The sequence below is a fragment of the Hemitrygon akajei genome, chromosome 5 (assembly GCF_048418815.1).
Source record: "Hemitrygon akajei chromosome 5, sHemAka1.3, whole genome shotgun sequence".
Taxonomy (NCBI): Eukaryota; Metazoa; Chordata; class Chondrichthyes; order Myliobatiformes; family Dasyatidae; genus Hemitrygon; species Hemitrygon akajei.
In genome coordinates this window covers 42,577,617-42,593,060 of record NC_133128.1, presented here as the reverse complement: position 1 = coordinate 42,593,060, position 15,444 = coordinate 42,577,617, and the positions used below count along the sequence as shown (strand labels likewise).

Genomic DNA, 15,444 nt, shown 5'->3' with positions numbered 1-15,444 from the left:
GAGGTGGATACGAAAGGGTCTTTTAAGAGACTCTTGGATAGATACATGGAGCTTAGAAAAATAGAGGGCTTTGGGTAAGCCTTGTAATTTCTAAGGTAGGCACATTTTCGGCACAACTTTGTGGGCCGAGGGGCTTGTATTGTCCTGTAGGTTTTCTATATTTCTAACATTCAAAATATTCACTTCAAAATTGTTCCAGAATTAGAAATATTTCGAGTTACAATTTGTTAAAATGTTTTTCATGTATGTTTCATATACATTTAGCAGGCAGTACAGAGAAAATTGAGGAGGCAATGAACATTTAATTCATCCCTCAAAGGAGACATTCCTTAAGGAGGAATCTAACCCCTTTTCTAAAGTCGAGCAGGGTGATTTCAAATTTATTTTGAAATGTTTAATGCTATAACATTACAGATAATAATTGACATTTGTATATTAGTTACAGACAATGTTTACTATTGAGTAGATGGTTTTCTTCAACAACAATGTTTCATGCAATGATGCATTTTTCATTGAATTATTGCAGAATTAACAGAGGTTGCATATACAGTGGTCAGTATGATTTCTGGAGCCTTAATGTATTCATTGATGGTGGGAAATGTGGCAGCCATGGTATTAAATGCAGATACTTCAGAGCGCATATACAGACGAAAGGTTTGTAAAATTTAATATGAAAAGGTTGTTTCTAGCTATGGTATATAACAAGGATTTAGATCTCACTGGCCTACAACCCATGGTCACTACTCCTCTGAACTTTTTTGATATAGAGGATCTGTCTTGTTGCCCTGAATTCTCTTAGAGCCTGGTGATAAGGCTCTGCACCTTAAACAATGCATTGGAGAAACGGTACAGTCAAAACTTACCTGAAAGCCTTTGATAGTTGGCAAATTTGCCACCACAGCTTTGATCATGGAGGAATTTAGGTTTTCAGAAACACTAGAAATATACTAAAAATGAAATAACTAAAAATGTTATAAATTGGTATTTTTAACAATTCAAGATAATTATAGCAGTTAAAATACTTCTAAATAATTAAGAAATGAACTCAACTTCATATCTTTCTTTCTGAAAGCAGTTTTAACTCTAGCCTGTTCAATCTTTCCTCATAAAGCAACACACCCATTCTATGTAACAGTCTGGTGAACCTCCTCTGGACTGCCTTAATCTAAGGGGAGACAGCCTCCAGCCCAGCCAAACTTGAGAAATCTTGTCTGGGTGGATGCTGCATGATGTGTTCCCCTGTTACAAATCAGTACCATGAAATAACAATCAGTACACAATATGCAATTAAATGATTGAGCTTTATAATTCTTAATTTGACTATAGGGTTAGTAAAGAAAACAAAAAAGAAAAAGGGCCCATTCTCACGAGACAGTCTAATGTGCAACGTTGGAGCTCAGTTTTCCCATCTGTTCGTTCTCCATCGATTTCCCCCAAGCACTGTCGACTCAAAAGCCCATTCCAAGTCCACTCTGGCCTTCTGTCTACGACTTCCCCTTTCCGGCATCTTTTCTCTCCATCTTCCACCGAACAAACACTTCTCTTGGGCACACAAGAAAAACACGCCTCTCATTGGCTGGCACACATTCCAAAACCCCCATTATCTCTAGTCATAACCCAAACACTGCTGCTACAGAGAAACCATTACATCAGCAGTGAAACCTTACAGAGCGTTACACTTAAATAAGGACACCAGTGCTGTACACAATATTCCAGATGCAGTATTACCAATATGCTGTGAACTGAGACATAATGTCCATAATCCTTCATCTACATCTCTTAGCATTTTATATTTTTGTATTAATTTGTGGAACAATAAATGCTAGCATTCTGTTAGCTTTCCTAAGAAATTGATGTACCTGTAAAATTGCTTTTGTAATGAGAGATGCAGAGATGGCAGAGGAACTGAATGCGTATTTTGCATCAGTCTTCACAGTGTAAGATGTCTGCAGTGTATTGGACATTCAAGAGTGTCAGGGAAGTGAAGTTTGTGCAGTGAAAATTACGACTGAGAAGGCACTCGGGAAGCTTAATGGTCTGAGGATTGGATAGATATCCTGGACCTGATGGAATGCACCCTCTGGTTTTGAAGGAAGTAAATGGAGAAACTGCAGAGGCATTAATGATGATCTTTCAAGAATTGGTAGATTCTGACATTGTACCAAATGACTGGAAAATTGCAAATGTTACTTCTCTATTTAAGAAGGGTGGGAGGCAGCAAAAAGGAGTCTATAGACCTGTTAGACTGACATCAATGGTTGGGATGTTGTTGGAATCGATTGTTAGGGATGAGATTACGGAGTACCTGGAGGCACATGACAAGATAGGCCAAAGCCAGCATGGCTTCCTGATAGGAAAATCCTGCCTGACAAACCTACTGCAATTCTTTGAGGAAATTACCAGCAGGGTAGACAAAGGAGATGCAATAGATGTGGTGTACTTGGATTTTCAGAAGGCCTTTGAGAAAGTGCCACACATGAGGCTGCTTAGCAAGATAAAGAGCCCATAGAATTACAGGGAAGTCACGAGCATGGGTGGACCATTGGCTGGTAGGCAGAAAACAGAGAGTGGGAATAAAGGGATCCTATTCTGGTTGGCTGCCAGTTACCAGTGGAGTTCCACAGGGGTTAATGTTGGGACCGCTGCTTTTTGCGTTGTATGTCAATCATTTGGACTACAGTATTTAATAGATTTGTGGCTAAATTTGCTGATGATACAAAGATAGATGGAGGAGTGGGTAGTGTTGAGGAAACAGAGCCTGCAGAGAGACTTAGATAGTTTAGGGGAATGGGCAAAGAAGTAGCAAATGAAATACCATTATGGAAAGTGTATGGTCATGCACTTAGGTGGAAGGAATGAACAGGCAGACTATTATTTAGATGGGGTGAGAATTCAAAATGCAGAGACGCAAAAGGACTTGGGAGTTCTTGTACAAGGTACCCTAAAGGACTCCAGGTTGAGTTGGTTGTGAAGAAGGCGAATGTGATGTTGGCATTCATTTCTAGAGGTATAGAATATAAGAGCATGGATGTGATGTTGAAGCTCTTATAAGGCACTCGTGAGACCGCACTTGGAGTATTCTGTACAGTTTTGGGCTCCTTATTTTAGAAAGGGTATACTGACATTGGAGAGGGTTCCGAGAAGATTCACAAGAATGATTCCAGGAATGAGAGGGTTACCGTATGAGGAATGTCTGGCAGCTCTTGGGCTGTATTCCCTGGAGTTCAGGAGATGAGGGGGAATCTCATAGAAACATTCCAAATGTTAAAAGGCCTAACAGATTAGATATGGCAAAGTTATTTCCCATGGTAGGGGATTCTAGAACAAGAGGGCACGACTTCAGGATTAAAGGATGTACATTTAGAAATGAGATGCGGAGAAATTACTTCAGTCAGAAGGTGGCAAATCTGTGGAATTTGCAGCCACGAGTGGCTGTGGAGGCCAAGTCATTGGGTGTATTTAATGCAGAGATAGATAGGTTCTTGATTAGCCAGGGCATCAGAAGGTATGGGGTGAAGGCAGGAGTGTGGGGATGACTGGAAGAATTGGATCAGCCCATGATTGAATGACGGAGCAGACTCGATTGGCCAAATGTCCTACTTCTGCTCCTATATCTTATGGCCTTATGGTCGCTTTGCAAGTCGAACATTGGGATATCGATATCATTCTTAATTTTTTAAATTTTTCTTGCTAAAATGGACAATTTCATATTTTCCCATGTTATGTCATTTGAAATATTTTTGATGTCTTTATCCCTTTGTAGTCTAATTCACATCCTTGTCACAACTAATCTTTGTGTCAACAGTAAAACTTACCAACCATAATATTGTATGCAGTATGAAGCAACAAAGGAGAATTTGCATTTTCCTTCAGATCATAGACTTGTATTGCAGTCAGCATTGTAAAAATCTCATTAGTCCATGGGTGACCAAAAATAGGCATGTTTCACCGCAATGTAATGGAAGATAAGGATGCTGGACAATGATTCTTCATGATCATTGGAATTAATGGATGTAAGTCTAAGACTAGAAACATGTCACCTACAAAAGTATGAGTCATTCCAATAACCATCGGGCTGAAAATCCTGCGTGGCCCAAAATGACACAGAATTGGTGATGATTACATTTCACTGTGGGGAAAATATCTCCCACAGTGCTACACATTTGAAAAATATTTTCAAATGTGTAGCACTGCAAGGAGCATCCTAATAAGATTTAACTTGAAGGTCAATAACTCTAAGTAGTGTCTGGCATATTGGTTTTTCTTCATCCTGGTTTGAAGGTTTGCATGCCTCAGTGACCCAGGGAGCTCTGTTGGCTGGAGTCAGGCCCATGTGCCTGGTAGGGTCACCCATGCCAAATAAGTCAAAGGTGGAGGCCAGACCAGTTCCCCAGTTTCAGGGGTTAAGTTCAGAGCTAACAACCCTGACTGGTCAATCAAAACTGTTACAGAAATAGCAATGAAGAACCTTTCTGCATCTGTCTCCACCCACGACTTGCATGGCTAACAATAGTGAAAACCAAGAGGAAACTACTGGCATGATGAAGGAAATATTGAACACCACCAAGGAGATGAAGGAGCTTCATTGCTGCCCTAAACGCCAGCAGGTGTAATGAGCAGTAACAGCATATAGTTCAGTATCCTATCAGCAAATTGATGGCTTTGACAATGCTGCAGCCCCACTGTTTTGCATTTGAGTGTCAGCTTATATCTAGTATTGATATATGCTCCCTATCAATACTGTGTCGTCATATATGTCAATACGGGAACTTGAATTAGTGACCTGATCAAATATGCAGTGTGCCAAACTGAGACTTGGGAAGTGAAAACAATTAAATTTGCTTTGGTAAAAATGGAGAATAGTATAACGACATTCGTGAGGTTTCTTATATTCTCACCTCGATGTGACAGAATTATTACGCTTATTATAACAATTAATACATGAAATCCTAAGTAATTTCCATGCATTCTGTTGTATCAGTGTAGGTTATTGAAAGGCATATATTTGATTATTTTTCACATGTTCTAAAATCACATTATATGGAATTAAGTTTAAATTCATATATCAGCTATATCAAAACACAATAGATTTGATTTAAAATTTGGCAGAACTAACATTTAGGTATAATATAATTACAGCTATCATAAAATAGAGTTAACTCAATTTGTAATATCCAGCTTATCTCCGCTGTTATATGTGCCTTTTATTAATTATTTCCATTAGTTTTTTTAAGTTGATTGATCAAATTATGTGAGCTCTCTCTTGAGCGAATGTATGTTGACAAAATACACAAAATTTTAATACCAACACTAAGAACATAATCTATTGAATATATATTAATTTACTTTTAGATGCAAAGTAAAATTCAGTCTATTTTGTGTGAGTTTGTTACATTTTATTTTTAGAATTGATTTTGCATAAATTAGTATTGCAGATCTTGTTCCACCTCAAAGAATTTGAAGAACTATTGTTCAATTACGTGAATATCTTGCTTTGCTTGTTACACAAAGGTGTCATTTGGATCTGAAAAATGCAAGTATTTAAGAGATTAAAGTTTAAGTGTTTTTAACATTTCTTCAATTAAGCTGTGTCAAGTAGAACAGTACATGAAAAATAAGAGACTCCCTCGGAATTTACAGTTGAAGATTTCAAGCTATTACAGAGAGCGTTATCATGGCAAATGGTTTGATGAAGAAGGAATTATTTCTGAATTATCCGAATATTTGAGAGAGGTATTGATTTAAGAAAAAAAAACATGTAGAATGCTGAACATCAAGGAAAATGTAGAATTTTAAGAAATTTTAAATAAGTAATCTAGTACTAAACAATGAACCTAATCTTGGTGGCTGAGCATTTCCGAGAAGGTGACCACAGCTCTCCAACCTTTAGCATAACCTTAGAGCATTTAATTGGTGGAGGGTGAATATGCTGCTATTAAGCAGGAACTTGGGAGCATAAATTGGGACCAGATGTACTCAGGGGAATGCAAAATGAAAATGCGGCGTTTGTTTAGGAAGCACTTGCATGGGGTCCTGGATAGGTTTGTCCCATTAAGACAAGGAAAGGATGGTAGGGTGAAGGAACCATGGTTGACAAGAGAAGTGGAACTTTTCTATTCAAGAGGAAGAAAGAAGCATCCTTAAGGTTTAGGAAGGAAGGATCAGATAGGGCTCTTGAGAGTTATAAGGTCGCCAGGAAGGAGCTTGGGAGACATAAGAAGGCCTTGATGAGTAGGATTAAGGAAGACCCTAAGATGCTCTGCATGTAGATGAAGAGCAAAGAAATGACTAGAGTGAAGGTAGGACTGATCAGGGATAAAAGAGTAAACATGCCTGAAGTCAGCGGAGGGAGAGAGGTTCTTAATAAATATTTTGTTTCAGTTTCACCAGGGATAAGGATGTTGACGAATATGAGGAAAGCATAAAACAGGCTGATGTGCTGGAACGGTCAACATTAAGAAAGGGGGTATGCTGGAACTTTTGAAGAACGTTAGGGTTGACAAGTCCCCAGGGCCTGACTGGATATACCCTAGGTTACTATGAGAAGCGAGTAAAGAAATTATTACTCCTTTGTCGATGATCTTTGCATCCTCACTGGCCATAGGAGTAATATCAGAAGAATGGAGGGGGAAATGTTATATCTTTGTTCAGGAAAGGTAATAGGGACAATTCTGGGAATTATAGACCAATGAGTCTTAAGTCAGTGGAGGAGAAACTATTTGAGAAGACTCTTAGGCACAGGATTTACAAGCATTTGGAGCAGCATAGTCTGACTGGGAATAGCAATCAGATTGAGGGGCTGGTCATGCCTCACAAGCCTGATTGAATTCTTTGGCAAAAAACTGATGAAGGTAGAATAGTGGATGTTATGTATATGAATTTTAGTCAGGCATTCAACAAGGTTTCCTGTGGTAGGCTCATTCAGAAAGTTAGGATGCATTTGATCCAATGAAACTTAGTTGCATGGATTCAGAATTGGCTTGTCCATAGAAGGCAGTGAGTAGTAGTTTGTGGGGTATATTTTACTTGAGGTCTGTGACCAGTGGTGTCCTGGAGGGATCTTGCTCTTTGTAATTTTTACTATTGACTTGGATGAGGATGTAGAAGGGTGGGTTAGTAAGTTTACAGATAACATAAAGGTTGGTGTGTTGCAGATAATATAGCAGGCTGTCAAAAGTTACAACGGAACATAGATAGGATGCAGAGTTGGGCTGCATGGTGGCACGTGGAATTCGATCTGGGAAAGTGTGAAGTGATGCACTTTGGAAGGTCAAACTCAAAGGCAGAGTACAAGATTAATGGCAGGATACACAGCAGTGTGGAGGAATAGGGGGATCTTGGTGCCTCAAAGTTGCCACGCAAGTTGATAGGATGGTTAAGAGGGTGTTTGATGTGCTGGCCTTCATTAGTCAGGAGATTTAGTTCATGAGCCATAAGGTAATGTTGTAGCTCTATGAAATTATAGTTAAATCACATTTGGAGTATTGTGTTCAGTTTTGTTTGCCTCATAGGAAGGATGCGGGAGCTTTAGAGAGGGTGGAGAGGTGGTTTGCCAGGATGCTGCCTGGATTGGAGAGCATGTCTTATGAGGAAAGGTTGAGAATCTAGGGTTTTCCTCTTCGGAGTGAAGGAGGATGAAAGGCAACATGATAGAGGTGTACAAGATGATAAGAGGTATAGATAGGGTGTACAGCCAGCACCTTTTTCCCAAGGTGGAAATGACAGCGATGGGTTTTTTTTACACAGAGTGGTAAGTGAATGGAACGCACAGCCAGGGATGGTGATTGAGGCAGATACGTTAGAGAAATTTAAGAGACTCTTAATAGCCACAAGGAAGAAATAAAATGAAGGCAATGTGGGAGGAAAGTGTTAAATTGATTTCAGAGTAGAGTAAATAAAAGGTAGGCACAACATCATGGGTTTACTTACTGAGAGGACTGCAAAAGTGGCAAATACATGAATGATGTAATAAAATAGGAGAGGCTATTCTTATTTAATGGAGGTATGGTTGTTAGATCAAAACTGGGAAATTAATATTCAGAGATATTTGACTTTTAGGAAGATCGATGAAAAGTAAAAGGGGGTACTTTAATAAGAGATGAAATACATGCTGTTGTGGGATTAGAAGATATTGATTCCATTTGAGTGGATGTAAAAATAGCAAGGAAAATAAGATTGGTAGAAGTAGTGTCTATACATACTGTGAAAAAACAACAGTAGGCCAATCAGCCTCTTGCCTTCACTCTGCCATTTAATAAGATGGCAGTTCAGCCAGTCTTTACCTGAAAACCACTATTTCATTCTTTCCTGATGCTCTTTGATTAGAATTCAAGAAGTTTGTAACATTAATTGGGCAAATTCAAATATCAGGAAGTGGCTTGTCTGGCTGTCACTTTATAGTGATGAATTATTTTAGCATGCCTTCAAAATCAGTAGCTGTTATATTGTTTATTATTTTATTACAGGATATTTTGGGTTATCTGTGCAGAAATTTGGTCAATAATGTGCCAATGTTCCAAAATGCAGATCCGAACTTTTTGAAAGCTGTTATCACAAATCTTCGTTATGAAGTCTTTCAGAAGGATGATGTGATAATAAGAGAAGGTGCTGTAGCAGAAAGGATGTTCTTCATTGAATCTGGTATTGTTTCAGTGGAGACATCTTACTATCAAAAACTGCTTTCGGATGGTGCTTATTTTGGAGGTTTGTAACACAATATCTTCTGTAATGGAAATGTTACAAACCATTTAGCCTTTGAATTAGTATACCAAATGTATAACAATGTGTAAATTACAAATATAACTTTCATCTAGATTAAGTAAGAAGCTCTTGAAATGCTTTACTACTGTATATAACAAGACATATAAATATTAGTTGTTTTGTAGAAATTAGTATGATTGTACCCCTATTAAAGAATGTGGTTAAAATATGAAACTTTGAACATCAAACCGCAACATCATCTTTCCATATCACCTAATTACAAGCACCCTGTACAAAATGGAAACACTTCTTCAATAATCTAAGTGTTTTCAAAAAAAAAGTTAACATTCCAAGTGGCTATGATATTTGAGTTTATTCAGAAAGTCCTTGTAAAAATCTGAATTTAAAGCAGTGAAAATTCAAGGTAAAGTTCAAAGTTTGTGGAAAAAATGACCAATAAAAATTAAGCAATATTTCACCACGGTGTTGGAATTGTAATGAAGGGAATTATTCAATATCATTCTCAAGGGAGAAGTGCTAATTGATTACTGTTGGCAATTTACCTGTGACTTGGATATTAACTTGCTCCGAAATGGCCACGCCCAATAATTAGGCAAGTTTAGTTGAAGTTAAGTGAAACATAACCTTTAATATAATAATAAAAAATGCTGGGTTAGCCCTGGAGGTTAGACAGCATTTGAGAAGAAAGAAGTAATCAGAAGTGAAAAATATAACCATCAGGTTTTAATTACATCAAGATATTAGTATAAAACAAAATGCAATTTGTATTTGGTCTTCCAATGTAAGAGAGGTTGCATCATGAACAACAGTTTAGTATGATTGCCAAATAGCTTTAGTTAGTCTACAAGCATTTCCTAAGATTCTGCTTTGTGTTATTTTGGATTTCCTCCCAGTCCAATTTCCGATTCTTTCAGACTCGGTCTCCTACAGTATTACAAGTTAAAAGAACTATTTAGGAGCACCACTTTTTCTTTCACTTAGGCTCTTTCTGGACTAGATACCATATTTAACAATTTCAGAATGTAACCCTTTTTATATTATTTCAGACTGTATGTGCTGATAATGATTTTGTAGTTGCCTGTTACGGGTCCTGTGGACCAAACTTTTATCCATTTACTTCTGTTACTATCTGTTTGCCTTGCATCATCCTTTTTTTTAATCACTCCTCTGCACCATTCTATCAATAGCATTAACTTTGCTTGTCAACGGAATAAAGGAACTGATCATTGACTTCAGGAAGAGGGTGGTATACATGCTGCTGTTTACATCAACAGTGCTGAGAGCTACAAGTTCCTATGAGTGAACATTACCAATAACCTGTCTTGGTCCAACCACAGAGATCCCAAGAAAGCTTATAAATGTACTTTCTTCCTCAGGAGGATATAGGATTTTGGCATGTCTCCATCAACTTTTAACAATTTTTATCAGTACCCTATAGAAAGCATCCTATCCAGATGCATCACAGCTTGGTATGGAGACTCCACTGCCTGTGACCAGATGGTGCAGCTCAGTACATCACAGAAACTAGCCTCCTCTCCAAGGACTGTCTATACTTCTCATGGTCTTATTAAAGCAGCCAGCATTATCAAAGGTGCACCCACCCCAGACACTCTCTCTTCCCTCTACCATTGGGCAGAAGACACAAAAGCTTTAAAGCACATATCACCAGACTCAAGGCCAGCTTCTACCCTGCTGTTATAAGACTATTGGAAAGTTCACTAGAACAATAAGATGGACTCTTGACCTCACAATTTATCTTGTTATGACCTTGCATCTTGTTGTTTACCTGTACTGCTCTTTCTCTGAATTTGTTACACTTTATTCTGCATTCTGTTTTGCCTTATAATACTGTAATGCATTGTGTAATTAATTGATTTGTATGAACAGTATGCAAGACAAGCATTTCACTGTACTTTGGTACATGTGACAATAATAAACCAATTTCTATTCCTGTTTTAAATGTGGCAAGACCATTATTGCCAGGTCAAGATATAATCTCACAAAAGTTGTCTTAATCAGTGACATAAAGGGAAAGGAGAGCTCTGAGATACTTTCAAAGAAGAGATAACAAATGTTTGAGGTCAAATATATTTCTAACAAATAATGAGAACTGCCATGACCAGGTCATTGCAAGTATCCTAGAATATGCAGTGTAAGATAGCACAATAAAAGAAAACTTGTGACAGATACCAAGAACACAATACTATAGCAAGAAAGAGAGAGGACAATACTAAAATCAAATTAAAAGGAAATAAGTAGGACCTACAGGAAATAATAGGTCATATTGAAAACCAAAATGGTAGTTTAACGAAGCAGATTACATGAAAACTTTGTAAAGAAATTTTATAAGCATTGAAATTAAGACAGTAAGACGTAGGCCATTCGGCCCATTGTCTGCTCTGCCATTCCATCATGTCTGATATAGTATCCCTCTAAACCTCATTCTCCTGCTTTTTCCCCATAATTTTTAACACCCTTGCTAATCAAGAACCTATCAATCTTTGCTTTAACTATACCCAATGACTTGGTTACCATAGTTCTCTGTGGCACTGAATTCCACAGTTTCACTACCTCTGGCTGAAGAAATTCATCTTTATCTCTGAAATTAAAGGAGAATATGTAGCCTTAGAGATGATTAACTTTGAGGGAGGCAACGATATAAATTACTATGTTCAAAAGATGCAGTCTCGGTTTCCGGGGCTGGGGGGGTGTGTATCTGCAGTGTGCAAAGACTGGAAAAAATGAGGAAGTGAAAGTCTAAGTATATGCCAATCCGTCTAACATTGGTTGTGGACAAGTTATTGAAAAGAAATTCTAGGAGACATCATTAAACAGCATTTAGAAAGGAACAGGATGGGTTTGTTAAAGGTATGTCATCTGACTAACTTGGTTGAATGTTTGAAGAAGTAACAAAGAAGATTGATGGCACCTTAGTATGTAAGATCTCAGAGAGTAAGTAGATGAGGCTGTTGCAGGGTTAGAACATATTAGTGGACTGAGTACGATCAGGTAGCTGTCTTTCAAACTATAAAAGAACACTGAATAATGTCCTCATACACCTTTTATATATAGTTTACAAGATAAACTGATAAATTTATAGAAATGTCTGCTAACAAGCCAATGTCAAACTTTGGGCAACTGTATGTAAAATGAATGGTATAAGTAATTTCCAGCCAATATTTTTTAGCCAAGAGTATAGCCACACCATTTCCTCATATAACTCTTAATTATACATCTAAAGTGGTCATGCAAATAACAAAATAAAACAACTGTAATGTTATTTACTAAAGTTCTTAATTATTTTCAGAGATCTGCCTTCTCACTAAAGGTTTCCGTAAAGCTACTGTCCGAGCAGTTACTCTTTGCAAATTATATTCATTGACAGCAGACAAATTTAATGATTTGTTGAAGCAATTTCCTGCTGCTAAGGAAGATGTAGTAAACATGGCAGCCCAAAGGCAAAGAGCCCTCATAAGTAAGTGAAAATGTGGTGTTTATCAAAGTTTGTGATTATGTGAAGTTGGTTGACTGCTCCTACTATTCCAGTGACACAGGGTATTTCTAAAAATACTAATGAATCTGCTGTGGTATGTGGAAGCTCATGGTAATATCAGCCCCATTCCATCAGACACTCAAAAATAATTTCTTTCTATGTTACTTTATGAGTTTGTTCATTTAGATGTAGAAAAAAGCAGTCCTCTTGAAAATCAAATTGAAGACGGTAGGGAAATAAATCAACTTTAACAAGTCTTCCCTTGGACGATTCTGGCCAAACTTAGAAGTGTAATCTGTTAGATGCTGCTCTTTTAGAACAAAACTATAGAAAGAGTAGTTCAGAGAGCCCCTCTCACCTGCTTTGCAGTTCAATAAGGTATATCCTCAACTCTACTTCCTTCCTTATGATTAACTTGGCAATTCTCTTATTTATTTATGTACTTTTACAGATTCTTTGTTCCCTCCTCAGAACTGAATTTTCCTTCTACCTTTCTATCAGTAGCAAATTAGGATATGCTACACCCAGTTCCTTCACTAAGTTATTAATATACATATTTGAATCATTGAAGTGCTAACACTGAAACCAGAGGTACTTCACCAGGTCTCAACTATAATCTGCCAGTTTGTATCCCTTCCTTTCCACCCACCACCTTATTCTGCCAACTGCCACTTTCCAGTCCTGTTGAAAGATCTTGGCCCAAAATCTTGACTGTTCATTCCCCTCCATAGATGCTGCCTGACTTGCTGAGTTTGTCAGCATTTTGTGTGTGTTGCTCAAGATTTTCAGCATCTGCAGAATCTCTTGTGTTCATGATTTGCGGCATCGTACTAGTTTTGTTTTGCCATCCTTCAAATTAGGAGCAGGAGTGGAGCACTAGGACCTGAAACATGCTCTGTCATTTTAATAAGATCAATCATGGTTGATTTGGTTGTAACCTCAACCATGTATTTCCATCTAACAAGCCTTGTGTCCCTTAGTTATGTAGTTTTTGGTATGACTTTATGCAGGTAGAGTTCGATCAGGGGAATGTGAATTAATACACTTTGGAAGGTTGAACTTGAAGACAAAGTACAAGAATTCTTAACAGTGTGGAGAAACATGGGGATCTTGGGGTCCATGTCCAATAATCCCTCAAAAATGGAGTGCAAGTTAATAGGGTGATTAAGAAGGTGTATTGGTATGTTAGCCTTCATTAGTAGGAGGATTGAGCTCAAGAGCTGTGAGGAAATGTTTCAACTCTATTAAACACTTGGAGTATTGTGTTCAATTCTGAAATAGGATGAGAGGTGACGTGATTGAGGTATATAACACGATAAGACAAGTAGATAGAGTGGACAACCAATGCCTTTTTCCCAGGGCAGCAAAAACTAATATGAGAAGCATAATTTTAAGGTGATAGTTTTTTTTACAGAGTGTGGTTAGTGCCAGGAATGCACTGTCGGGGTGGTGATAGTGGCAGATACATTCGGGACATTTAAGAGACTCTTCAATAGGCGCATGGATGGGAAGAAAGGGTTAGATTGATCTTGGAATATGTTTAAAAAGTCAGCACAACATCATAGGCCTAAGAGCCTGTATTGTACTGTGCTATGCTCATTTGTCAAATCTACATGGAGAATAAAGTCCCTCATCATGTTTGTATTATCTTTTGCTACAGGACTATGAATTTTTTATTTGAATTTGGTCCAATAATATAGCCATTATAAAGTGGTTTATAGGTTACACCCACCAGTATTTAATAAGAACTAATATTTGTGAAATGAATATTCAACAGTAAAAGGAAAAGGTACAGCTGAATTACTTTAAGTGATTAGTCATCGTAATCAAGATAAGTTTAATCCGTCTTCTACTTTTAGTTTAACTTTATGTTCATTTTACTGACGCCCAATTATTTTGTTGTTTTGCCAGAAGCAATAGATCTGTGGGAACTTAGCAGAGATCTTCAATCTCCTTAACAAACAAGAAGAATCTGTAAAAATGTATATTTTGTATTTGTATAATATTACTGTATGATCAATTAAAAAAATAAACTTGATTGTTTTCTGCAATTAACAGAGCTGACTTCATAAAAAGTTTTTTTTAATCTACAAAATAGAAATATTTGCAGGCTTGCATGGAATCCCAAACTTGAATTGCAGAGAACATGTATTTAACCTATTTTGACATCCTGGTGATCCATCATTTTTTATCAGTTTGCATATAAATATGCATCTGATTAATAGATAGATAGATAGATACTTTATTCATTCCCATGGGGAAATTCAACTTTTTTCCAATGTCCCATACACTTGTTGTAGCAAAACTAATTACATACAATACTTAACTCAGTAAAAAAATATGATATGCATCTAAATCACTATCTCAAAAAGCATTAATAATAGCTTTTAAAAAGTTCTTAAGTCCTGGCGGTAGAATTGTAAAGCCTAATGGCATTGGGGAGTATTGACCTCTTCATCCTGTCTGAGGAGCATTGCATCAATAGTAACCTGTTGCTGAAACTGCTTCTCTGTCTCTGGATGGTGCTATGTAGAGGATGTTCAGAGTTATCCATAATTGACTGTAGCCTACTCAGTGCCCTTCGCTCAGCTACCGATGTTAAACTCTCCAGTACTTTGCCCACGACAGAGCCCGCCTTCCTTACCAGCTTATTAAGACGTGAGGCGTCCCTCTTCTTAATGCTTCCTCCCCAACACGCCACCACAAAGAAGAGGGCGCTCTCCACAACTGACCTATAGAACATCTTCAGCATCTCACTACAGACATTGAATGACGCCAACCTTCTTAGGAAGTACAGTCGACTCTGTGCCTTCCTGCACAAGGCATCTGTGTTGGCAGTCCAGTCTAGCTTCTCGTCTAACTGTACTCCCAGATACTTGTAGGTCTTAACCTGCTCCACACATTCTCCATTAATGATCACTGGCTCCATATGAGGCCTAGATCTCCTAAAGTCCACCACCATCTCCTTGGTCTTGGTGATATTAATATTTGGAAGAACAACTGCGCAAATATTCAATTTTTACAGTGATTCTCTGGATGAGGACTGAAACTATAATGAATCAGGCTGTTAATTGATCTAAATAATTATTAGAAGAGCTATTGTAGAAACATTAAGTCCATATAAGTCAACTGTGTTTGAGATTATATCTCATCATTTTCATTGAGAAATGTCATCCAGAAAATACATTAACATAGGACATACCAATTCCCAGATTGTCTTTTTCCTCTTT

General features: G+C 37.6%; 1 protein-coding gene across 1 annotated transcript in view; it reads left to right on the top strand.

The window, feature by feature from the left end:
* The window catches only part of LOC140727204 (potassium/sodium hyperpolarization-activated cyclic nucleotide-gated channel 2-like), a 58,690-nt gene extending 44,441 nt beyond the window's left edge, over window positions 1-14,249 (top strand). The window contains exons 7-11 of the mRNA XM_073044472.1: window positions 527-654; window positions 5,587-5,733; window positions 8,466-8,703; window positions 12,029-12,196; window positions 14,126-14,249. Coding sequence (XP_072900573.1) covers window positions 527-654; window positions 5,587-5,733; window positions 8,466-8,703; window positions 12,029-12,196; window positions 14,126-14,172 — 728 coding nt within the window. The 3' untranslated portion in view covers window positions 14,173-14,249. The remainder of the gene's footprint in view (window positions 1-526; window positions 655-5,586; window positions 5,734-8,465; window positions 8,704-12,028; window positions 12,197-14,125) is intronic.
* Window positions 14,250-15,444: the final 1,195 nt, after the last annotated feature.